Source organism: Pseudopodoces humilis, chromosome 5 (genome assembly GCF_049639895.1).
Source record: "Pseudopodoces humilis isolate 2021_Gansu_Grassland_sample_001 chromosome 5, ASM4963989v1, whole genome shotgun sequence".
NCBI lineage: Eukaryota > Metazoa > Chordata > Aves > Passeriformes > Paridae > Pseudopodoces > Pseudopodoces humilis.
Genome location: NC_142204.1, coordinates 20,806,530 through 20,830,915, shown reverse-complemented (window position 1 = coordinate 20,830,915; position 24,386 = coordinate 20,806,530). Strand labels below are relative to the sequence as shown.

Genomic DNA, 24,386 nt, shown 5'->3' with positions numbered 1-24,386 from the left:
ATGCTATCTATCTGCCACAACTTCAGCAGTTCTCTGCAATACTGAAGGTCAGGACCAACAGAAGGTACATCACATGAAGTAACTAAACTGATCTTAAAAAGTTACATAATACAGTTAAATAGAAGACTCTGATAACTAAGGAAGGATACTCAACCACCTCTGCCCGAGTCATAGTAGTTTAGTAAAGAACTATTTTATGAAGACCGAAACCTTTACTGTAACAACTGTACTTCTACATTTTCTCCATCTGCCCATTCCTTTTAGAAGACAGAAGTGGATTTCCAAAAAAAAAATTCACTTCCTAAGCACCAGTGACAACTTTTTTATTACTTTGTGGAAAGAATTAAGGTAGACAATTGGAGAATATCCTTTTATACAGAATCACTGTACTTTTTTCCAGTTTGCTTGTGAGTGGATTAGAATTAATAGCAAAAGAGAAGACTCAGCCAACAACACTGCCAATTTTAAAGAAAAAAAAAGGGGAAAAAAAGGGGGGCAAGCACCAAGCCCACCTTCCTGAATGTGGATAAACTTTGTTGGATACAAATGGTATATGAGCAGTGAAATATCAAGAGAAACCGTGAGCATTCCAGAAGAGTGGTACTCATAGAATTATAGAATATTCTGAGTTGGAAAGGACCCACAAGGATCATTGAGTCCAACTCCTGGCCCTGCACAGCACCATCCCCAAGAGTCACACCATGTGCCTGACAACATTGTCCGAATACTTCTTGAACTCTGTCAGGCTGGTGCTGTGACCACTTCCCTGGGAAACCAAAACACATTTTATCCTCTTTTCCAAGAAAAAGGTGGTTCTCTAGTTTGTTTGTTTTAACTCTAAAGTTATTTCTATAGACACGAAGGCTCTGAACTCTGGAAACATAATCACGAATGATAGGAATTATTGTTATGCAAAACCTTCAACAAAAAAAAAAAGGAAAAAAAAAAGAAAAAAAAATATATCCTCCATTAGAGGTCACCCTGAACAGAAACAAATCTTATTTGCTTTAATCCTACTATATCCAACATCAGGGGGGCAAGACCACGGGGTGGGGGGCGGAGGGGAAGGAGGAAGGCAGCAGGAGTCCATAAAGCACGCAGTTTCCATTGTTACATATCTCCTAACCTGATCATTTCCTTATAGCACTTTCAAGAAGAACATTTCAATATGAATCAACAAAAATAGTTTCGTAAAGTAGGTCGTTGCTGCAGCAACCGGGCGGCTGTTTGGACTACTCCCTGCCACAATGACCTACTTTTCCAGTTATATGTAACCGTGGTAGTAAGATCCGAATATTCCTTCCCTATGGAGCCGCTCCGAGAGGATTCCTGTACCACAGCTGAACTTTATTCCTAACAAGGACAGAGAAAGGCTGCATTTGAGCAGGTAAAAGCAGCGGGTCGGTTCTGCTCCTCCTCTGTGTGTCATATTCAGAAGTGTCGGTGGCTAAAGGTTACATGAAAGCCAATATGTGCTCGGAGCTCAGAAAGTGCCACGGCAGCGCTCAGAGCCGGAGGAGCCGATAAGAATGGAAGGGGAAGGTGTGAAAAGGAACAGGCGCTCATGAACAGCGCGTCCCCTGCCAGACCCAACAGCTGGCACATAACCTCGGCACAAACAGCCTGTTCCTGCGCCACCATCCAAACACAACCTAATGGACACCGGCCTTTATTACAGCTTTAAATTACATTAAATCTGCATAAAAGAAAAACCCTGGTGAATTGCAGGTAAAGCTCACATGTTTTTAAACCCTATTTAACCCTGCATGCGCTGGAGAGGGGAGACACAAAGGTACCACACAAATCCAGGAAGAAATGTTGGCAATTACATAATTTCCTGTTTACTGTTGCTGTTAAAACCAGCATTTTTCCTTAGGACAAAGGAAAAAATAACTCCTGTTAAACTAATATAGGAAATAATTATCTCTGTAGAAACAAGACTACAAGACTTCAAACATCAATCACACTGTCCTGTACTTTGCTATTTTTTGATCAATGTATTCAATCCCAAATTCAATGTATTCAATCCCAAGTTCAAAAGCTTTCATTCAAGGTAAAAGTAAAGAGACAAGCATAAGAGGCAAATATTTCCAAGCAAAAGAAAACTCATTCCAAGAAAAGACAAGCTAGGCATTACCATGTAAGTACATCATAATTAAAACTCCACTCAACAGAACGCTTCTGACAGATAATGCCGTCCATATGCAGAGAAGCATAAAAATGAAGAAGACACAGAAAAGCTCTCCAAAGCTTACTTTACCTTAGGTATTCTTAAAATTTCTAAGTTCAGCAGGAAAAATACTGCAACTGGTGACAATATAGTACTGCAAGTGGAAAAGTTTTTGGAATTTTCCTCACACTTCCATTTGGGAACAAGCCATTTACAATGACATAACCGCTCCTTAAAATCTCATACCCTTCAAACAAAATAGTAAAAAAACACCCAAAAAGCCTAAAAATTATTTTTACTTTACCACTGCACTTGACAAGCCATAGAGCAACAACTGCAAACTGTAGGATTCTGGGGTTAAGACACACTAGTAGAAGAAAAAAAAGTACAGAATTAGGAAAAGAAATAGGAAAGGCTGCTGCCAAAAGAACAACACATGCTTACTAGCAACACTTCCCTGTTTCAAAGTGTGACCTCCAATACCAAAAATGCAAGCTTCATTGTGCTGTCTCATATGGAAGCAGTAAAGAATTGGAGTAAAAATTTCTTCAAATGCAGCATTAAAGAATTTTGCTTTGACAAATACAATGCTTCAGTATTGACATTGAAAAAGAGAGGTTGGTGGAATTATATTCAAAAGAATGCAGAAAGCCAAATTCTAAATTGCAAAAATAGAAACAGCCACATTATCCCCCAAAAACTCATGATTTTCTTCATGGTTTAGAAGAAAAACAGACTACTGCTGAAATAAAGTACTCCTCAACAGTAAATTTATTGGCAACTAGCTTTCAGAAAAGAAATTTCAACCAAGTAAGAAAACCCTACTCACTGAAAAGAACCATGACTGAATGATGAAAATTAATTTTACACAGGTCTCTGCAGGTTACAAAAGCCTTGAAATAAAAGGGGAAAACAGAAAGCAATTAAAGCAGAACTGTCAATATCACAGCCACTTACAACTTTTCCCTTTGTCATAAACTGAAGAAACTACATACTAGAAGTTTCAAGGTCATACAAATGAAAGAGCATGCTAGAGAAAAAAATAAAAAATTAGTCTCTCATAGAGACCTTTAAGGAAGCATTCACAGGATTTGGGAGATACTGAGCAAGAGCAGTAAACAGCGAACAGTTACACTGTCTAAAAAGAAACATGGATAAAGCACAGTAAACTAGACTTTACCAGGCCTGTCATCTACTGAAAAGTAATGAAGGAAAGTATAGGAATTATCCCTAGGCAACACAAATAAAACAAATAATTCAGATGCCATCCTTGGCTTGATCACCCTCATTAAGACTTGGATGGCTTTGACTTTGAGTTCACCAATAGCAAGACTTACAAAGAACAAAACTGAAATGCAACCTCCTCCCCAAAGACCCTTCTGAAACCTGGATAGTAAAAATTTCTGTGTAGAATATTTTCTTTTAAATGCATGTCTCAGTTTTGCAGATGTAGTCATGCTTCTCCCATGAGACAGGAAAAAGGGAAAATATTAGGTAATCTCTGCTAAAAGCCACAACGTTGACTTCTAGAAAAAATTAAGCTTGTTTAATCTCCAGAATATAAAATATAAAGGAGAAAGAATGAAAAAATCACTTGATGTCACAGGATTTACAGACAGAAAATTTCAACACAAAGAAACTTTATAGAGAACATAGCAAAGACAATATTTAGTCCATTCTTCAACGAATCAAACGTATTAGAAATCAAACCAGTAACTATTTTCAATGCCAGTTGCTCTCTAAATGCAGTATCACAATTGTCTGTATGCTTCCCCAATACTTCAGAACTGCACAAATTGTGAAACTGAGGTAAGTTCACCCTGGTGTCCTGTAACTTTAGTGCACAGCAAAACTGCAATGGTCCATTCAGATCATGATCATGTTTTATGAACTGTACAAGGCATGACGTAACAAGCAGCCTACATGAAGAAGTTGCCTATTTATTTATTTCTCTGATGCAAATTACCCTCCTATTTCTGTCCTTTCAATCACTTTTTTCTCTCTCTCTCAATTGCAGCACAGTTTACCCCTCACCAACAAGGTCAGTAGAACTCTGGCACTGAGAAACAAAAAAAAAACAAACCATAAAACAAAACAAAAAAAAATCTTCAAGCACTGAACTCCACAGACTCCTTACTTTAAAAAAAAATAAAGCATTTCTTAGCTTTGGATACATAACAGATAGAAAAATCCAAGTTTTCCTTATGGGAGTTGTTCCTAAGTAACTTGTACTGTATATATTTCATCTCCATCACTGAAGAATTAATAACATATATTCATACTTCACAACTTCCCCATTTGAGCTTAAACAGATTTTTTTTCCATATTTCTGGTTTTAATTCTGAAGGGGTAAGGGTTTGTGTTCTGAAATGGTACAAACCTTCAGTGCAAGAATTTTACAGCCTTTGCTTTTCACATCCCTGAAAGAGCCACAATGATACAGATGTTAAAGAAGGAATGCATGAGAATGAACAGGAAGGGAAATGCAGAGAAGAAATGCATGAGAGTGAACAGGAAGGGAAATGCTTCCCTATAAATTAAGAAACACTGAGATAAAGTAAATTTCTAAAACAGGTCCAGAGAATTTCTCTAGTTCAGTTGTAGGAGGAAGCAATGCATAACACAAAAGCTCAGGTGCACGTCACATGCCTCTTAATACAGAAATTAGATATGCAGGACACATCCTAACCAATGTTCAATGGAAGAAATCCCTTCCACCTCTGATAAAACTGAACAGGTTTTATCTTATTGCAAAAAGGTTGTTGCACTAGCACTTTTCAAAGAGGTTTTAAGCAACAGTTTGACGCCTGAATTTACTAATTTACTTCCAAAACCCTGAGTATTACAAAATTCTTATTTCCTATCCAGATTTACCAACATTGAATTTTAGACCTTTCAAATACTAATTTAAAAATAAATAGTAAAAAAAACCCAAAAATCAAAGTACAGAATTTACCAAGAAAAGTGCATATTTTAGGAAATTTTCACTGCAGCTCACCTACTGTATAAACTAATGGTAACAAAGCTCATGTGTTGGTTTTTATTATCTCCACTAGTAATTGGAATTCACTCCAATATTCTACTGTTCCCCAAAGTATAGACACCCATGCAGACTTTTGCCACAGCCATCTCCACTTACACACTTCAAACTGAATACTGTAATATTGACCTGCCCTTTCCAGTCTATCCTTCACCTCCACTGAAGCTTTATTCCCTTACAAAAAATCATTTACACTCACTAAACTCCAAAGCAGTGAAAGCAAATGCTTTATGGTGACCTGAAAAACAAATGGAGGCTTCAGGGTTAGAAGAACACTGCAATTATAGCTCACCTCTTGACCTAGATTGCAAAGAACAGGAAAGCCAAAAGTACACAGAAACACACAAACTAACCTTGCTCCATATTAAATTAAGAGTTCTGAGAAATCTAAGTGAAATGTACTGCACGAAAATGCTATGAAGTTCTTACCCTGGTAATCAAATCCAGTCCTTTTCTAGGGGTAACCAAAGGTATGGCTATTAAACCTGCTAAAGTGTGATAAGCAAATTACTAAACCCATGGAACACACAAAGCCACATACTCTTACACTACTTACACAACCCACTCATGCTCAAGCTGACTTTTGCCTTTTTAGGTCACTGTGGGAAAGTCACAAAATTCCCTAAAGCAAAGGGTTTCTTTCAGTATACAAATTCATAACATCACAGACTTTAGTGTGACTTCTACATTGAAAAAATGGCCAACTTTGTTGGCAGCTTGACCTTCCTCCTATCACAGGTTATATAACTAACCTGAAAACCTGCCAGGCACTGAGACACAGTATGGAAAAGAACCACTTCTGAAAATAAAGGCTTCCATGCTGTAAGATAAACTGCTAGAAACTGAAAAGTTCAGGCAGCGCACAATGATAAACAGACTTTTCTGTAATATTTGCATAATATATTTAAAGAGTAGCTTCCATTTGTTTGGATAAAGACATTGTCCCAAAGTCGAGGAGAATATATTTTATTGTATTAAAATGACCAAAAGAGAATGATAATATATGAAATAATTTGCTTTGAAGAACTGATGTACAATTCATTGACACTGCCACATACTGATCAGTTAAGGAAAAAAAAAATTTATTCTTGTTTACCTAAAAAAAGCTGCTTTCACATCCATCACAGATGGTGTTTGTTGGGGGTTATCACCCTCCCCCATTTGTGACCAGAGCAGGAAACACTATGAGATGCAGACGGATTACCTTGCACTACTCAAATGAAGAATGTAATCTATTGATACTTTTGTAAAATAAAACAAAAATAGATTACTGGTCCCAAGAGAAAAAAAGACTTAAAAAGTCCTATATACTTGTTTCAAAACCACACTCCTCCCTTGATAGTCAAAGTCCATGTACTGTTACATATCAAGAACACATGACCCAGATCTTCTCTGGACATCTTCAAACCTGTAGATTAGTGACGCAAAAACAGGTGTCTAAAACCTCAAAATTTCTTAATCTGGGGAATTAAGACTCCTTCAAGATCAACCTTGGAGTCAAAATCCAGATTGTATAGAGGCTCACTATAATTTTTCTGGCCTATAGTAACTGCTATTTGGAAAAACCAATTTACTGAGCACAATTCAATTTGCTGTACCACCTGCTCCCCCCACACAACCAGCGCAGTCTTCTTGTCCAACTGAATAACAGTTACATTACAGATTCTGGTGATACAAGATAATTCACCGAAATAAGGAAACAAGCACAGTGTAATTTCTCAGCTAGCAGGCTTATTTCTCACATTCTGACAGTTTGACAAAAAAGAAATTGCATATTTTCCTGGCACAGTAAAAAAGGCCAATACTTATTTTCAGCAATATCATTTCAAAGGGTGTCAACAAACAGTAAACTACAGGAGAAACCAATAATCCCCTTCCAAGAAACACCTGCTGGTTACTGCAGACATGAGCAATGCAGGCCAAGAGTGATATGACCACTGTAATCTGACTCAAATCCACACTGCCACTGAAAGGAATGGTACCTGCCCTTCCCACTCTTTGCCTCTTCACTACTACGGTGACCTTTTTGCTGGCACAATCTACCATAGAGCTAATCCCACCAAAACTGGTAATTAATCTCTTTTGGACAGATTGATGAGCTAAACTGGCTCACCACAGGGCTGTGTGCTATCATACAAGGGTGGAACCTTTCATCAACAGTGCAGGATTAAACCCATGAGGACATACGTCAGCGTGCTTCAATGACGTACATTGTAAATCATAGGGCTAGATCATATAACACAAATTATAGAGGGAGTTGCTGAATTGCAGGCACTTTTGGGGTAAAAAATGTTTTTTGTGGAAGACAGCAGGTGAGCAGCCTAGGTGTGTGGCACTGGGGGGTTTCTCCAGACTAACTGCAGGTACCACAGAGCTCCCATCTGAAAATGCAACTTCTGGAAACAAGCTACAAGACTTTTCATAGATTAATCACCCTCAATTTAATGGGCTGGGTGAACAGTAGTGCTCCGAGTGGCACACACCACTCTAGAGCTGAAGCCACTCATTAGAGGGTATGATGGGTTGTACTGGGTCTGCATGGCCAGGTTTTGGTATTGGGAGGCTACAAAGGCTCTCTGTGAGAGCTGCTGGAAGCTTCCTCCACCTCTTTCCAGGCCAATGCCAGAGGGCTCCAACAAGGACCTGCTGCTGGCCAAGGCAGCGCCTCTGGGGTAACCTATGGGACAGGAGGAAAACGTTCTTGCTTGGGAGCCACTGGAGACAGAGAGGAATGAGAGTATGTGAGAGAAATAACTCTGCAGACTCCTAAGTCAGGGGAGAAGGAGGGGGAGGACATTCTCCAGGCACCAGAGCAGATTCCCCTGCAACCTGTGGTGAAGACCACTGAGAGGAAGGCTGTCCACCTACAGCCCATAAAGGACCATGGCAGAGAAAATGAGTGAGGAGAGCCCTCCCCCTGAGGAAAAAGCAGCAGAGACAATATTTGATGAACTGACCAAAACCTCCATTCCCCATCACTCTGTGTTCTGCAGGGATAGGAGATAGAGAAAACAGGAGTGAAGCTGAGCCCAGAAGGAAGGGAGGGGTGAGAGGAAAGCACTTTAAGAATTTAGGGGTTTTTTTTTGTTACCCTATTCTGATTTGCTTGGCAATAAATCTATTCATTTTCCCCACGATGGTAATGGCTGAGTGACCTCTCCTTGTCCTTACCTCGACCCCTAAGCATTTTTTGGGGGTTGTATTTTCTACTCCCTGTCCACCTGAGGGGAGTGATAGGGCCCTTGGTGGGTTTCATGTTAAATATTTAATAAATAAAATAGATTTTCATTCTAAGTGCTACACAATAAAAACCCAAAGGGATGTTTTCATCAGGGAAGCCATAAATATCTCTGTGCGTTCCTTTTTATAAGCATGTCACCAAAATTAACAAAATTATAAAAAACAGATTTTGTTCTGCCTGAATTACATATATGAAACTCAAATCACTCCTATATTAATTCTATTAACAAAATTTTCACACCAATCCCACACCAAACACCTCTACTGGACGAATCATACCAACATAAGCTGAAACTGTAAGTATATTTACAAAACCAGATGCACAGAATAGCAAAATTTAATAGATACTACAGAAAGATGTCTAAATATTAGCTTTTAAAAACAAGTTCACATATCAATAAATTGCAGTGATTGTCCTGGAAATTAAACTTTTTTTTTCCTCAGATTTTAATTTTTTATTTGCTTGAAATTTGAGTGTGGGAAAAAGAAAAATATCTTTTTTCCTTCTCCAAAATCAATACCACTATCAGCCATAATAGCAGCAGCTAACTTTGAAAGATCTTGAACACATCACTATTCTCACAAAATCTAAGAGGTACACAAAACAAATTATATTACTCTTATTTTAAAAGTGAAATCTGTTCTCTTCAGGAATGGTTAAAAAATAAATATAAGGATTGAAAAGATTAAACTATTAATCTTTATAAAATCAGCTGTTGCACACCAGTGTTTTAACTATCATATCAAAGACAGACCTACACACTCAAAAAGACAAACTAAAAGTAAATTATTACCTAAAGTAAATCCCTATGCAGCAACTAACAGAATGTTTGCATTTCTTTTCAGGTACTGTGATCAATTGGCACTCTGTACTAAAACCAGGACTAAATTAAACTCTCCCCTAGGTGATGTTGTTAAGCATGAGTTTCCATTCTCCTTAATATGGAAAAGTCTGTGAGCACATATGAACACATTTTTTCAGAAGTAGGTAATGGTAACTTGTTGGAGTATGCAAGTTACATTCTCTTGCCTGCTTTGTTGACACAATTAGATGCAAGCTAATTCTGGTGCCTAAAGTTTAAGGGCAGCTGACAAAATTTTAAGAGAGCTTTAGTGTGATTTTAGCATTTAGCATCTCTCTCCACCATTTCTCCATCACCTTTTACTGCACCAAATAACTTCTCTCTCTCGAGTGTTGATCTGTGAACAACACTGTGAACTCATCCCATAGAAAAAGCATGTCTCAATGAAAGCACATCTTGATTTATTTGACAGCTTGAAAAAAAAGGAACAATAAGAAGAAACAGAACAGAACCAGAAAAAAATGAAGCGAGCTGAGGGAGGTCCTGGCATTTGTTACGTAGCATTCACGAATTTAGAACAGGTAGGCTGAATGCCAAGAGAAAGGAGGTCAGTAAGACCATGTGACTGCTTAGTAATTAGACTTGCTCAATAGTGCAATTACACAAAAATATTAGTTCCTGATTGTTACATGACTGTTTAAAGAGAAAAGTTAATTAGAAAGCACCTATATATGAAAGATTGCTATTTACCAGATTTAACACACATTTGTTAATATAAACAGTAACTGGTGGCTCTGCAGAGTATTCTAACAGGAAACTAAACCTCCTGGTTTATTGTATTCTTTCACCATTCTTCCTCACGTAGATTGTGTTAGTCATAGTTTGACAGAGGAGAGTTTTGCCCAGGGCACCAGGACCACAAACACTTGGTGTCAATCAACTCAAATTAAGAAAGGGCCACTGTAAATTCACACCAGGAGGTTAAATTTGACTCACCTTCCTAATGCTGAAGGGCTTCTGCTCCAAGTCTCAAATAAAATGTTTTTGACTAATTTAACACCCTACTCAACAGGCATGTAAGCACCAATTTTGCTCATAGCCAGCAAGTGAAAAAGAACATAAAATGTTTTATCATTTAATTAAGAGTGTCAAATGAGACTGGCATATCAAAAAACATCATAGATCTTGTGTATGCTTATTGGGGATACATGTGTCCGCATTGTTTAAAAATATCTCATTAAAACCACTGGAACCTCAAGTACATTCATACCGAACTAGTAACTGTCCATCTAAATAAAAATTTAGTGAGAGGAACCATAATAAACATACAGCTTTAGCAGCCAGTTATTCTATAAAGTTACTGTACTTTAAAACTTGGAAAAAAAACCCAATAATCTCACAAACCAGGCAGCAGGGTTTTTTACCCAAATACATGTGCAGCATGTGCCTTGAGGGTATTTGAGTGCCAGGAGATTGCTCGAAATGCTTTGGACAGGGGAGCTGTAATTTGCCCAAAACTCAATCTCTTTAACCAGCAACTAAAACCAGTCATTTTTCTTTGAATGCAAAATGCAGTGGTAGGACTAGCTGCCTTCTAAAACACTGGAAACTGTTAAAGTAAACCAACCAGCAATCTATCACACACAAATGTACTCAAGGACTCTATTAGCTAATGATCATATTACACAGTCATTGAAGAACCAGGGCAATAGCACTGAAGACATGAACTTCCTTCTGCTAGAATCAAAGTTCACATTTGTCTATCATTCACCAACTCAGAAAATACAACCAAAAATTGTTCAGCATTTCAACTGCGGGGCACATTAGAGACCTATGAAGTGTTCTTAAGACATGTGATTTCCTTAACACTTAGAATTGTGCCAATTGTCCACATTCTTTTAAAACTTAAGTAGCTATTAATGTTTCATCCACAAAATTAAGACTTCTGAGCTTCCTCAGGAATTCAAAATGTTATTAAAAAAATTTACCCCTTCAAAACTAAAACTATTTAAAAGTCTGTCATAAAAGAAACAGACACCATGAATCTCAAATTCATGTATATTCATGAAGTATAACAATTATTCATGTTATTTTTGTCAGTGACAAGGAAATAACCATCAAGTTAAAGTTCACAAAAAGTATATTTAGCATGTCTATCTCTTCTAAAACAAGAATGTAAAGAAAACCTCTCAAAATTTGAAAAAAAAAAATAGAAACCCAAAACCTGCAGAAATAAGTCATCTGGTTGGTAAAGTATTTAATAAGTTAGGATACAAATTATTAAACCTGAAAGGAATAATCCTTCAAGTGAACTCAACTGAAACATGAAGTATCTAAACTTTGTCATTCTTCCATGACCTAGTGTTAAGCCAAGTTTCATTATGCTTGTTCCATAATTAGGCAACTTCTCAGCATTCTAGTCCGGGCAGGCAAGTTCACAAGCATTTCAAGTTCCTGACATTGGAGGGACAGATGATACACAAACTCTTCTGCATTATCAACCGTTTTATAAGGGTAACAATTTTCAGATTCCTAGTGATGTTTTAACTAATCTCACATGACAAGCAAACACATAAGTCCTATTAACCTCTGCACACATTTAGCATGCAAACGTCAGGCACAGCTCCACAGTAAAGTTCATTTTTATATCGGGTAGGAAGAAGAATTACAACTGGCTTGACGGTGCAGGAACAAATCTGCATGGTCCGGAAAGGGACACCAAGCCAGCCAAAGTTCAAGAAGCATTTAGCCAACGCTCTCAGGCACACTGTGGGTTTCTTGTGGCTCTTCTATGCAAGGCTAGGAGCTGGACTCCACGATCCTCGTGGGTCACTTCCAACTCAGGGTATTTTGTCATACCGTTCCGTGCAGGAACGCTACTCTGAGAAAGTACTTGTGAGCTAAGCGAGCAGCTTCACAGTTTCTCCAGGACGGAGTCGCCCTGGGCTTCCCGGCTGCCCAGAGCTCCTGAGATGGAGCAAGCCCTCCGGGCTACTCCCCACAGGGTTTTCCCCGGCAGAAACCCCGCTCTGTGCACCAGCGTTCGGAACGGCACGGAACCGACGCCCTCGGGAGCGACAACAAGCGCTGCCCTCCCCGAGAAGCCACAGCCCACCGCCCCGCACTCTGCCACGGGCTTCCCGGTTCCTTCCTCCCCGTCCCTCCCACGTGCGCCGCAGGAGCCGCAGCCCGGGCCGGCGCTGGGCTGGATATGTAACACCGCCGGGCCCGCGGGGAGGGAGGGAGGGAGGGCGGCCGAGAGAAGCCGGCGCTGGCGGCGGCCCAATCGGGCGCGGAGGGGAGGGGATGGCGGGGAGGCAGCGTGACCGAATACATAACGCGGAGATTAGGGCCCCCGCAGCGCCCCGCACTCACCGCCACCTGTTGATGCCCACGTTGGAGGAGCCGGCGAACCAGGGGTCCAGGATGTAGACGCAGCGCACCGTGTCGGCGCCCTGGATGCATTCCCGCAGCGCCGGGTTGTCGTGGAGCCGCAGCCCCTTGCGGAACCAGTGTACGGCGTTCACCCCCATGCCGGGTGCGGGCGCTCAGCGGGAACCGCCGCCGCCCGTAGGGCCGCTCATGGCCCGGCGCCGCCGGGCGAGCACGGACGGGCGGCGGGGCGGCCCGCGGGGCCTCGCTGCGGACGGCTCTAGGACCCGGCGGACACGGCGGGAGCGGCCGCCCGGCGGGGACGCATCACCCCGCGGGGCCCCCGCGCCGGGGAGAGCAGGGACGAAATGTGAGAGCGCTGGATCCGGCGGTCTCTGCTGGGCGGTGACGGCGCCCTTCCCGCGGAAAGCGCCGTCCGTAGCCCCTGCCGCCTCCTCGCCGCTGGCCCTGTGACTGCGCCGGCCGCTGGGCTGCGCCGGCCACTCCGCCCCGCCCCCCGCCGCCCATTGGCCGGCGCCGCTCCCACGTGACCGCGGCCCCTCACGTTTCTGGGGTGGGTTCGGTACCCGCGGCGCGCGGGGGAAGGGGGGCCCGGCCGGGGGGGGGGGGGGCCCGCCCGCGGCGGGGAGGGAGGCAGGCGGCCGTGGGACCCGCGACCCCGGCGGGAACCGCGGCCGCCGGTGCGGCGCGGGGCCGGAGGGCCGCGGCGGGGGGGGGGGGGGGGCGGCTCTTCGCCACCCCCCCCCCCCCCAGCTGCTCGGCGCGGCGGGACCCGGATGAGCACGGGGCCGCGAGGCGGCTCTCGGTGGCGCCGGTTCCGCCGGGAGGCGCCGGCGCGCGCGCGCCCCCCCGAGCCTGTTACGTATCGCGCCCTGCGCGCGCCCGCGCCGCTCCCGTCACCCGGCCGCTCCCCGGGCCGTGCCCGCCGGCCCCATCCCGCGGGAAGCGAAGCGGGCGGGGGTTATGTAAGCGTGTGCGTAGGGAGCGTGTCCTGGACCAGCGGAGCTCCGGAGGTCCCTTCCAGCCCTGACGATTCTGTGACGCGGGCCGAGGGCTCGGTGCCGTCGGGACGTGTTGGTCAAAAGGAACCCTCGGGCAAGAGAGAGCCGCTCGGCCGTGCGGCGCTGCCGCACCCAAAGAGGCTGTCAAGCAGCAGAACGAGTTAAAATGGTCCCTCTCGCACCGTTAGTAAAGTCATTACTAAAAGGTGAATTTCTCACGCCTGTTAATTACAGAGCTCAAACCACCGCCTGTGTGCTGCCAGCACAGCGGGTTTCCCTGGACCTGCTCCTTGGCTGCACCGGAGGCCGACGGGGGCATCGCACTGACAGGATTCAGTACAACCCTCTGGAGCCTTAACAGGGCAGCTCTAGTTGCAGGTCTGAAAGTAAACCTCCACCTGTGGATTTCAGCTCAAATCTACAGCTTCCAGAGTGTTCACGGACAAATGGGTAGCAACAGCAAGAGTGGTCTCATTAGAGAGATAAAAAGCAGTACAAGACAAGTAAAAAGGCAGAGGATCCAAATCAGCAGTAAGGACCTTTCTTAACTTGGAGAATTCCAGACAGTACTTTAAGAACTATCATTTTTCTTTCTCCCAAAATATTTTTTCTGCTAAGATGCACAGAAAGTAGAAGTCAGCAAGAAGAGACACAGGCATCATAGATTTTTTCCCTTCATGGTTTTCTTTCCTCACTTCAAATGACATAATAAACATAGTAATAGAATCACAGAATCATTTAGGTTGGAAAAGACCTCTGAGGCCAACTTTTTACTGCCCATCACCATCTCAGCTTGGCCATGGCACTGAGTGCCACTTCCAGTTGTTTATTGAACACCTCCACAAATGGTGGCTTCATCACCTCCCTGGACAGCTCATTCCAATGCTTAACAACCCTGTCCATGAAAAACTTTCTCCTGCTGTCCAACCTGAACCTCCCCTTGTGCAGCCTGAGGCTCTGTCCTCTCATCCTGTCACAGCTTACCTGGGAGAATTATCACCACCATCAGGCCATACCTGATGATCAAGGTATGCAAAAGCCCCAGGCATGATTAGAATCCCCTTCTTGGTTTGTAGGAGCTTGGTCTTACACAAAATTTAGTTTTAAAAGGTGTAGCACGTGGAGACTGAACAGTTTTTGAGTGCTGACTTTAACAACAGCATAAATTATGATGAATTTTTCAGTTATCACTTTGTTGTATGTAGAAAATCGTATGGCACAGCTCATCATTCTGATCCAAGAAGAACATGCAGGATCCCATCATATACCCTTGCTGCAACTCAGAGCCAGAGTAGTGGGGTCATTGTTAAAGTCAAACATTGCTTTCTCAGTTAATACAAAGTACATTCTTAGTTGCCTGGTTGTTTTTTTATTATTTTTATTATTATATGCCAAATATTTGATAAATAATTTTCAAATAAAAAAATAAAAAGGAAGTTCAGTAGTTATTAACCACTGTCCATCAAGCTCATTTGAATTCTATAATTTTTGAACACACTAAAGAAGTAAATTCCTTATTTTCAAGAAAAGTCACTTCACAACACAGCTTTTATTTCAAACATTTAGACTAGACTGCTTTTTCATATTCATTTTGTGTCCTGCTAGCTCTCCACAAGGCTGCCACACTGAAGATAGCCCTGAATAAAGTCCAGCATCAACCAGTCTTCTTGGGAATACTGAGGTTGAAACAGCCCTTCCTCACTAGACTTTGTGGTTTCATAAACAAATTGCAGCCATGAAAAGCATCAGTGTCTAGGCTGTTTTGTTGCTACAGGCTAAATAACAATTACAGCATATCATTAGCATATCATTATGTCAAAACACTATTTGTCTCTATCTGGCCATGCCTTCTATGCGAGACAGTTTGTTCTTGACTCAGAAGTGAGAGAAAGAACATATTAATGTATAATTAATATTGTATTAGGATATATTAATATATAATAGATGCAGACTATATTAATTAAAATGTCAGATCTCAAGGGAAGAGCCACTCCAACTTAGCTGAAATAGAAAATAGAATGACAGTTAATCAAAGAACTCATACAAGTTAACCTCTCTACAGTGTTCTCTTGTGAATAACTTTTTTTAAACAATATTGCAAATCTATCCCAGACTGCGAATGCAAAAATGAAGAGAGTGGGGAGAAGACAGAAGGGAAAAAAGATAACACAAAGGCATGGAATGAAAAAAACAAAGAAGGAAGTATATGGTACATTTTCTCTTACAAATTAGAAGCTATTTTTTAGATGCATATTTTTGACATCATTGTTTGCATTATACTCACAGACTTTGTTAACTGCTCTTGGAACAGCTGTTATTCAGGAGACCAAGCTTGAACCCTGCTCCTAGAGCAGAGTTTCTTTCTATGGCACTTCTTTTCTTCATTAGCTCTTTTTTACAGATCCAGTACAGACTACTGAACATGTAGATTACAAAAGAAAGGTTCACATAGACGACAGCAGTGGTTTTCACTCTCTGAAAGATGTGATTGTGCAGACTTGGAGTTAGTTAAAAAATCCAAACACCTCTAGTAAAATATTTCTAGTCTAGAAATCATTTATGTGACTGCTGATTTGTTACTCTAGATAAGAAATATAAGTAGATATGGCTAAAAAAATTAAGACAGAGGAAGATAGCTCTCACCATCACAGCTCAATGAACTTCTGAAAAGCCACCAACAAAGCAATATAAGCCAAATGACTATATGTAATTGTGTAATAAGGCAGTGATATATGAAGAAAATACACTGGTGTAAGGCAAGCCTCCCATCACGATGTTGGTGTTACTGAATCCAAAGGAACATCTGCTTCCCGTCAGAGCACAGGCACTCAAGTAGTCTGACTTTTAAACGCTCCGTTCATTGCTATTGTATTACTCAGAAATGTTTATCAAATGTTTTTTTTTTTTTCTACTTAGCCCGCTACTTCTCTCTGCAAGCTGTTTTAATCCACCGGCCTTTCACTTTTCCGAGTGCCGGCCAGGCCTGCTTCGCAAGCGCTGGCCCGGGCAGTTCCGCACCGGGCGAGCCCGGGCCGGCTCCCGCGGCGGGCCGGCCACGTCCCTGCGGCTGAGCCGCGCCCCCCCCGTTCCCGGCACATGGTACGTGCCAGCTCCCCCCGCGCGGCGGCGGTGGAGCGGCCCGGCGGCGGCGGCGAGGCCGGTGAGCGGGGCCGGGGGCGGCGGGCCGGGGCTCGGCCGCTCTCCGGCGGGGCCGGCACCGGGGCGCGGGGGCAGAGGGGCCGGCGCGGAGCTGAGGATGGCGAGGGCGGCTCCGAGGGATGCGCGGCAGCGGGGGGACCCCCGGGTGCGGGGCCCGGCCGCCGGTGACTGCGGCAGGAGCGGCACTCGGGGCGGGATGGGCCTGCGGCTCCCGGGCTGGCTGCAGCAGAACAGCCGCGTCCTGCCTCTCCGCCCCCAAGCGGAGTACAAAGGGTGGGAAAGGGCCGAGCTGTGGGAGAAGGCTGTGATGGAGACCCTTGTTTTGTCTGTGCTGAAAGCACCGCCACTTAATAACCAGTGGTTTAAATAGTGCAGTGCGTCCTTAAGCACTTTTCAAATCTCTCTCCTTTCCTGGATGTAAGAAAAAGCTTTTTTCCCCATGAGGATAGTTGAGCAGTAGAACAGGTAACCCACAGAGGGCAGCTGGGCTCCATCCATGAAGGTTTTAAAGACCTGACTGGACAAAGCAGCCTGGATCCTGCAGACCCTGCTTTGAGCTCTTGGGGTCCCTTCAAACCTAGGATCCTCTATATTATTTTCTAGAAAGCTTTCTGTTGGTCTGGCATGTATTTTATAATCATTTACTTCATTTCCACCACTAATGCAAAGCAGGGATTAATTATTTTGTAAGTGCAGAAGTGCAAACATTTACTGTGCATTAATCTACAAAACTGCAACCTCTGACCAGCCCAGATTCCTTCACAAACCATTCAAACCCTGTCTACACTGCTATCTTCTACGTAGATACCTACTCTTCTTGGTTCAAAGTTCAGTCTAGGCATTCAGGAGTTTACAGCCTGCTAAGTTTCCTATAATGAGAATGGTAGTGGTCAGCAGCCATACTGTTGCCATCTTTACTGAAGGATTTTGTGAACAATCTAGCATGAGTAAAAGTTTGGGTTTGCTAATTTTAAAAAAGTGATATTTGAGTCTCAAAACACACAGAGATTCACATGGGTGATAAATCAACCAGTTAATCCTTGTTTCTATTTCCTATAGAAGATTTACATAGAGGTCTCATTAAATAATGAAATTTACAGCACCCCTTTACTTCGTATATGCATGTCTCTGCAAGTGTGCTTAGCAAGCAGGAACACAGGCAACTTCAACATTAGCTCACTTCCTTATTGCTGTTCTAACACTTGGTGGTGAGAGGGTGCTGCTGGCAGTGACAGCAAGCATCTTATCTGAGCTGGCTCAGTTTTTCTTCTTAATCTCTCAATTGCTTTGCAATCCCCACAGCAATCTAAGTATGTAAAAAGTTACAGTGGAGTCCTACGCATTAGAACATGCATTAGATCCAACAAGAGCTTAAAGAGAACTCTGAATTCTTGAAAGCAGTTACATACCCTGGAAATGTGATAATGTCATCTATGGACTTGGAAATACATCAAATCAATACTCAGATCTTCTTGGTTTCTACAGAACACCAAGACATTCAAATCCATTCATGTTATTTTGCATGTTGTAGTTTGCATTGGGCTTTTTTACAAGGGCTCCTGAGTACCCCAGTCAAATGAGTTTTGGCAAATAAAATTTTTCTTTCTTTTACAGTATTCTGTGGTTCTGATGATCCTCACAAACAAAAGGGACAAATTGACTATGATGCCAGACATTTTTAGAAAATGTAAAGCTTATTTTAAATGAATGTAACAACCATTTCTATGTCAGATTTTAGAAAAGCACAATTTACTATATCAGAATTTTTAAAAGGTTCTATAATAGTAAAAATTACAGTATTTTAAGGGACTGCATTACTCTCAAAGGAATTTTGTTTAACAGCAGGATTATGCATTAAAGTTAGTCATGGTTATTTTTCCAGTTTGTACTTTGGAAATATTATTTGACATCCCAAACAATTTTAACAACACTTCACTTTGCTGGCCACTTCTAGCTAAGTTGAAGCATTAAAGAAGAAAACCCTGATCCTTCAGAGATTTGGTTATTCTGACTGGACCCACTAAACTCAGTAGAACTACTCAGAGTGCTCAGACACAGGCAGTTGTGTCAGTCCTGTGGAGGAGAGATTTAGTTTGCAGCCCATTTTTCAGGACATGGAAAGGTCAGCACACAAAACATCTGTGACTTACCTACACTTCCAGTACTTCCAGGGTTACTGGGAAAAATCACTTGTTCTGTTGTGCTGCTTGGGACAGCATTTCTTAAGTCACAAGGTATAGGAAGACAAAACCATCAGCCATGGTTTTTCTGACACAACCAGCACATTAGGCAATTGGTTTTGCCTTAGAGGTGTGAAATAATACTAGAGGACAAGTTATCAATAAACAGCTTCTGTTAATAACATAAGTGTGCATATAGGAAATTATGTCATATTCTGTTAGTTTATGATGTAGTAACATAACAGTAGTCCACCTCAGAAGCAGAAAAAAAGCAAAGGTACACTTTCTTGAGATGAAGGATTTACATCTATAAAATATTTAACTATACCTGGCAACTAGAAAGAGGACCTACCACTAAAGTTCTCTAAACAAACCACATTATTTTCTTAGAAGATGGGCTCTAAGGAAAATTCTAGGGCTCTTGTGCAGCTCTGTGACAGGTATTGAGGTCAGTTGGACAGGAGATTAGACTGCGTGATCATAACAGTATTTTCTCTCCTAAACCCCCCCCCCCCCCCCAAAAAAAAAAAACACCCAAAAAAACCCCAAAACCAACACCAAACAAAAAAAAAAAACCCACAAACAACTGAAAGTAATTTAGCAGTGCTCAGGTAGGTATTTTTTGAAGCATGCTATACTTAGGGAGAGGTGAAAGCAACTGTCCAGATGTTCTCACTTTCAGTTTGAGCAGTTTTAAGCATGTTACCAGCAGCAGCTATTTGCAGGAGTATTGCAGAGATCAGCAGTTCTCCCTCTCAGTCAGTACTTCCAGAGGGTCGTTATGAAAACACCCCCCAGGAAGTTAAAGATACACTTGATGATATCTTTCTTTGATTGCTGCAGCTCCTTTGCCCCTGCAGAGCAAGTGACAGTGCATGTGCTATTGGTGATAGCTGGGCAGTGAGTTTGGGCAAAGGTGAGGTGTGGGGTTGGCCCTGTGGACTCCAGCACAGCCACACACCTATTCCACAAGGACTCTGCCTACGGAAGAGACCTGGAGGCAGAAATACGGCATTGGTGCAGGGAGCAGCTGTAGCAAACTAGGTGCTGGAAGAGGTAGGTGAAGGCCTACAAATGTTACTGTGTACTTGCTTCCTCCCCCAAAATACCACGGTGCTTATTCAAACTCAGTTAACAAACTCGGCTGGTGAAAAACACTTACATAAAGGTTCATGTGACTTTTTTTTCCCCTTAATTATATAATGAATGATTTAAAAATGAAATTATGCTACAAACTGCTGCTGATGCAGCACTGCGTGGTGGGTCTCTTGACACATGAAAGAACAACTCACACTCCAAATAATGCTTGAGAAGTTAAAGCAAATACATTCATAAGAACTAAGAAAGAGATTTAAGCTGCCATTTTTTGTTAATTTAGTGGGATTGCTGTCAAATGAAGTTGCATGAATCATTTTCCTCATACAGTGTGAGTGATCTGAAATGCAGTAACATTAGCTGCAGGAAATGGCTGGCAGTTTGGAGTTTGTATGACTGCAGGCATTGATATGGACAGAGCACTGCCCCACATCAAGTCTGTTGCATCCATATAACTCTTCCAGTAATGTATCCATCAGAACACTAACCTTTCAAAAATAGTCTTTCCCCCTGCTTTCATGTGAAAGCTGGATTTTTCACTAGTAACTAAAACCACTCTGGAGAGTAATTTCTTATGCCAGTTCTTTCTAAACATCGATGATCTTGACCATTAACTCATTCCTTAAATGTGTTTTCTTAAAGTTGTTGTGTCTCCACAGGACTGACTTCCATGATGTTGAGAGGAGTCGCTCACGGTGCAAAAGACACGTTCACTCTTCTGTTGACAAGATCTCAGAGCCATAACCCAGGACCAAAGCTTTCTTCAGTATGGCCTGACATAACAAACAAAAGCTTCCTAATACATTCCAGTTACACAACTGATACCAAGTCAAAAGAAGAAAATAAAAAAACCCTTGAGAATCTCTACAGTTTGTCAGTTGACATATCGAAGATACGCAGACTGAAGGAATGGGTCCTTCTCCAGGATGTGGCCTATGTTAAAGAAATCGCTGGTATCTTACAGGAAATGGGAGCAGATGAGACCACTGTAGCCAACATTATAGAACGCTGCCCGGAGGCAATTCTTCACACCCCAGCAGAGATAAACTCTCAAAGAGCTTTATGGCAGTTAGTATGCCAGAATGAAAAACAGCTGATTAAATTAATAGAGCAATTTCCAGAGTCTTTTTTTACTACTGAGTATCAGCAGAACCAGAAGGCAAACATACTATTTTTTCAAGAGCTGGGACTTAAGAATAATATAATCACCAGGTTCTTGACAAGTGCACCCAATATATTCTATAATCCTGTTGAGAAAAACAAAACTGTGATAGAGACATTACAAAGAAATTATTTAAATTTAGGGGGTTCTGAAGCAAATATGAAGATCTGGATACTGAAGCTATTGAGCCAAAATCCATTTATTTTATTAAATACTTCCACCGCAATCCAGGAGAACTTGGAATTTCTCCAAAAGAATGATTTCACTGACCAGGAAGTTCTACAGCTGCTATCCAAACTTAAAGGCTTCATTTTTCAACTTAATTCTACCACTATGCAGAAGAGTATGCTTTTCTCCAAAAACACCTTCAAGTGCAGTGATCAAGAACTAAAACAATTAGTGCTGAAATGCCCAGCCCTTCTCTACTATTCTGTTCCAGTTTTGGAAGAAAGACTTGAAGGACTACTGAAGGAAGGAATTTCTATAGCACAGATTAGAGAGACACCAATGGTGCTGGAGTTGACAACACAAATTGTTCAGTACCGAATTAAAAAGCTCTCTGCATTAGGATATGATATAAAGAGTGGAAATCTTGAAAGTTTGAATGGCACTAAAAAAGATTTTGAAGTCACTTATGGTAAGATACAATCAAAGAAGGAGAGACCAATTTTTAATCCTGTTGCTCCTCTACACATTGAAGATTAATTTGAATGCTGTACTTCAAGTTATGCAAAAGCAAATTAAAAGGGAAGTTGGTTCTTCAAGAAGAGATGGAAGAAAAGCAATCTTAATCAAGACTGTAGTCTTACAGTGTACTTTGTCCAGGAGGGGGTCTTAGGCACAACTTCAGTGTACAATTATAGTATTCTAATGCTTTCAAATAGTATCATAGAAGTTACAGTTATGATAAAGGTTGCCTTTTCCTAAGAGTACCTCAGATGTGACATTTTCTTACCTGATGGGGCATTAACTGCCATAGATTTTCAGCTCTGTCACTGCACAACACCACAGCCCGTGGTACTGATTAGCACAATTTTTATCTGAGGAAGACAAAAGGAGGATTATTATTTTTCCAGCAGTGTTCATCAATCTGCTGGTTCACTGTTTTCAGGAAAAGCTCTTGGAGTTCTTTTCCTTATTGCTGAAGTAGCTTTAGCTCCTGGATCCTGACCTGCAGCAAGACTTGATTTCTTGGACAGGAAAGCCCTGTCCTAAGCACAGGGGTGGGACATGATGATTTTCTATTCATTGACTGCTACAGTGAGACTCTAGTATGTTTGTGTACAAACCATAATGCAAAGAAGCTACAAGATAACAACCTTTACATTTCTGAGATTTCAAAATTTACTTATTTCTCAAAAGGTCTGGAACAGGAGGAAATATATTTATTGCTACTGTATAATCCTTAATCTCTTCTAGCAAGGTTTGGGGACAGGAAAGATAAGGGAGACTCAAGTCTCAAATGATTGTAGGAGAAAAGAGAATGTCATGCTTTTCTGTTAGGTGCAACAAAACTAGTCTGTAAACCACTAGTGATTAAACATGAGTACCAGATTTGCAAACAGCTGCAACAGTTTCTAAATATATAGGTGACACTGCTTCTCAGATAACACCATATGACAACTGGCGGACAAGTGCTGGCTTTCAAAATAGTACCTATCAGACAGTGTTTAAGTTCTCAACGGATTTGATTTCTTCTCATTTATGGACTGAATGATAATATAAAATAGCAGCATCACTGACAATCATTTCAACAGAATTAGGATCATCAGTGACTTTACTTCTCAGACTTTTTAAAGTAGCTATTCCACACATATTCCCTCTTGACAACAGAATAAAAACCAGCTACACACCACCCTCACTCCAGGCATTCTTCAACACACATTTTGGCAGCAAGTCCAGGCCTCCGTTTCTTAAAATGTGGTTTGTAATTGCTGAAGAAAGCTGGTATTGAATTACTGGTCCAGAGGGTGGGCTGCAAGAATGATTATTTTATAAAGACTGCCACGTTATCTGCTGTGCGCTGGGAAAGGGCTGGGAACACCTGGTAGGAGCAGTCTCAAGATCTCAGCAGCTGAAGGTCTTACACTGAGCACTCTGCAGGCAAGTGCAGACGTGACAGGCGTTTCTGGGGGTAAATACCACTCTTAACAGGAGCACGTGTGACAGTGGCAGGAATTCAAGAAGAGGATGTATCACCATCATGAAAAAAATCAGGCTGTGGTACCAGGCTGTGTCTATGCTGAATCTTTCAAAACACGTTATTATTTTTTAAGAGGAAACTGGGAAGACAGCCATATTAAAAATTCACAGGAACTTGCCTTTGTCACTTTCTGACTGTCCTTCTCTGCTCAGCTATTAAGCAGACCACAATATTAATCTGAATTCAAAAGCCTCCTTCCCCTCAGACACAAAGGAGCATGTCAGCTCTCCAAAGTTCTTACTAACACAACCTGTAACTGAGCCAGAGACTTGATTGGTAGCTTAGGAGGAAAGGAAAATAAGAACAGTATTTTCCCAGAATATTTAGTTCTATCATTTCTACAGGTGTCTGTTTCTATAAAGTTCTTCAAACAGCTTATTCCCATCACTTAAATTATTTTCAGTGGCAACAGAACAGGAAAAGGATTTATTTCCTTAACTAACTCAGCCTGAGTTATCAGAAACTCATTTTGCATTCTGAATGTTTCAATTTCTCTTCCCCTTTCAAAATAAAAGCATGATCAGAAATGCACTTATTCTCTACTACCAGATGAAGTCAGTCAATCCTTCATTCATAACTCTATCCTGGGAACTGTTTCTCTCTTCTTCACAGGATTCATTTACAATAAAAGCTCAGGAAAGTTCCCAGTCACCAAAACACTGTATTGCTGAAGTACTCATCTTTTGTTACTCACAGTGACTGTGGACCAGCCTGTACGTAAGCCTTTCACTACCTGGAGAGCAGTCAGGCATCCCAGCTGCCTTCATAAACATTTCCCCTTTTGAAACAGGGACTGGGAAAAGGAAAGTGAAATAAAGCTACCACAAAAACAATCCCAAGGCAAAAGAACAACCTCACTCCCCCAGAAAATTTCAGTTCCATATTGCATTCAGCACACTATGACCTTAAAACTGGGTATTCCCAAGCATCACTGACCAGG

At 41.8% G+C, this 24,386-nt stretch overlaps 2 protein-coding genes across 3 annotated transcripts in view; one reads left to right on the top strand and one right to left on the bottom strand.

Moving 5' to 3' along the window:
* Positions 1-12,868, bottom strand: part of CRY1 (cryptochrome circadian regulator 1) — a 38,971-nt gene extending 26,103 nt beyond the window's left edge. The window contains exon 1 of one of the 2 annotated variants that reach the window (XM_014256649.2): positions 12,629-12,868. In XM_014256649.2, coding sequence (XP_014112124.1) covers positions 12,629-12,786 — 158 coding nt within the window. In that variant the 5' untranslated portion in view covers positions 12,787-12,868. The remainder of the gene's footprint in view (positions 1-12,628) is intronic. The other variant, XM_005527535.3, reaches the window with a different exon arrangement.
* A 3,909-nt stretch (positions 12,869-16,777) lies between these two features.
* On the top strand, positions 16,778-24,344 carry MTERF2 (mitochondrial transcription termination factor 2). The gene is made up of 2 exons (XM_088055465.1): positions 16,778-16,807; positions 20,741-24,344. Exon 2 carries the CDS (start codon positions 20,752-20,754, stop codon positions 21,946-21,948), a length of 1,197 nt encoding a protein of 398 aa, XP_087911591.1. The 5' UTR covers positions 16,778-16,807; positions 20,741-20,751; the 3' UTR covers positions 21,949-24,344.
* The last annotated feature ends 42 nt before the right edge of the window (positions 24,345-24,386 follow it).

Coding starts and splice junctions, on each gene's coding strand:
- MTERF2 (XM_088055465.1), top strand. CDS start 20,752: ATGATGTTGAGAGGAGTCGCTCACGGTGCAAAAGACACGTTCACTCTT.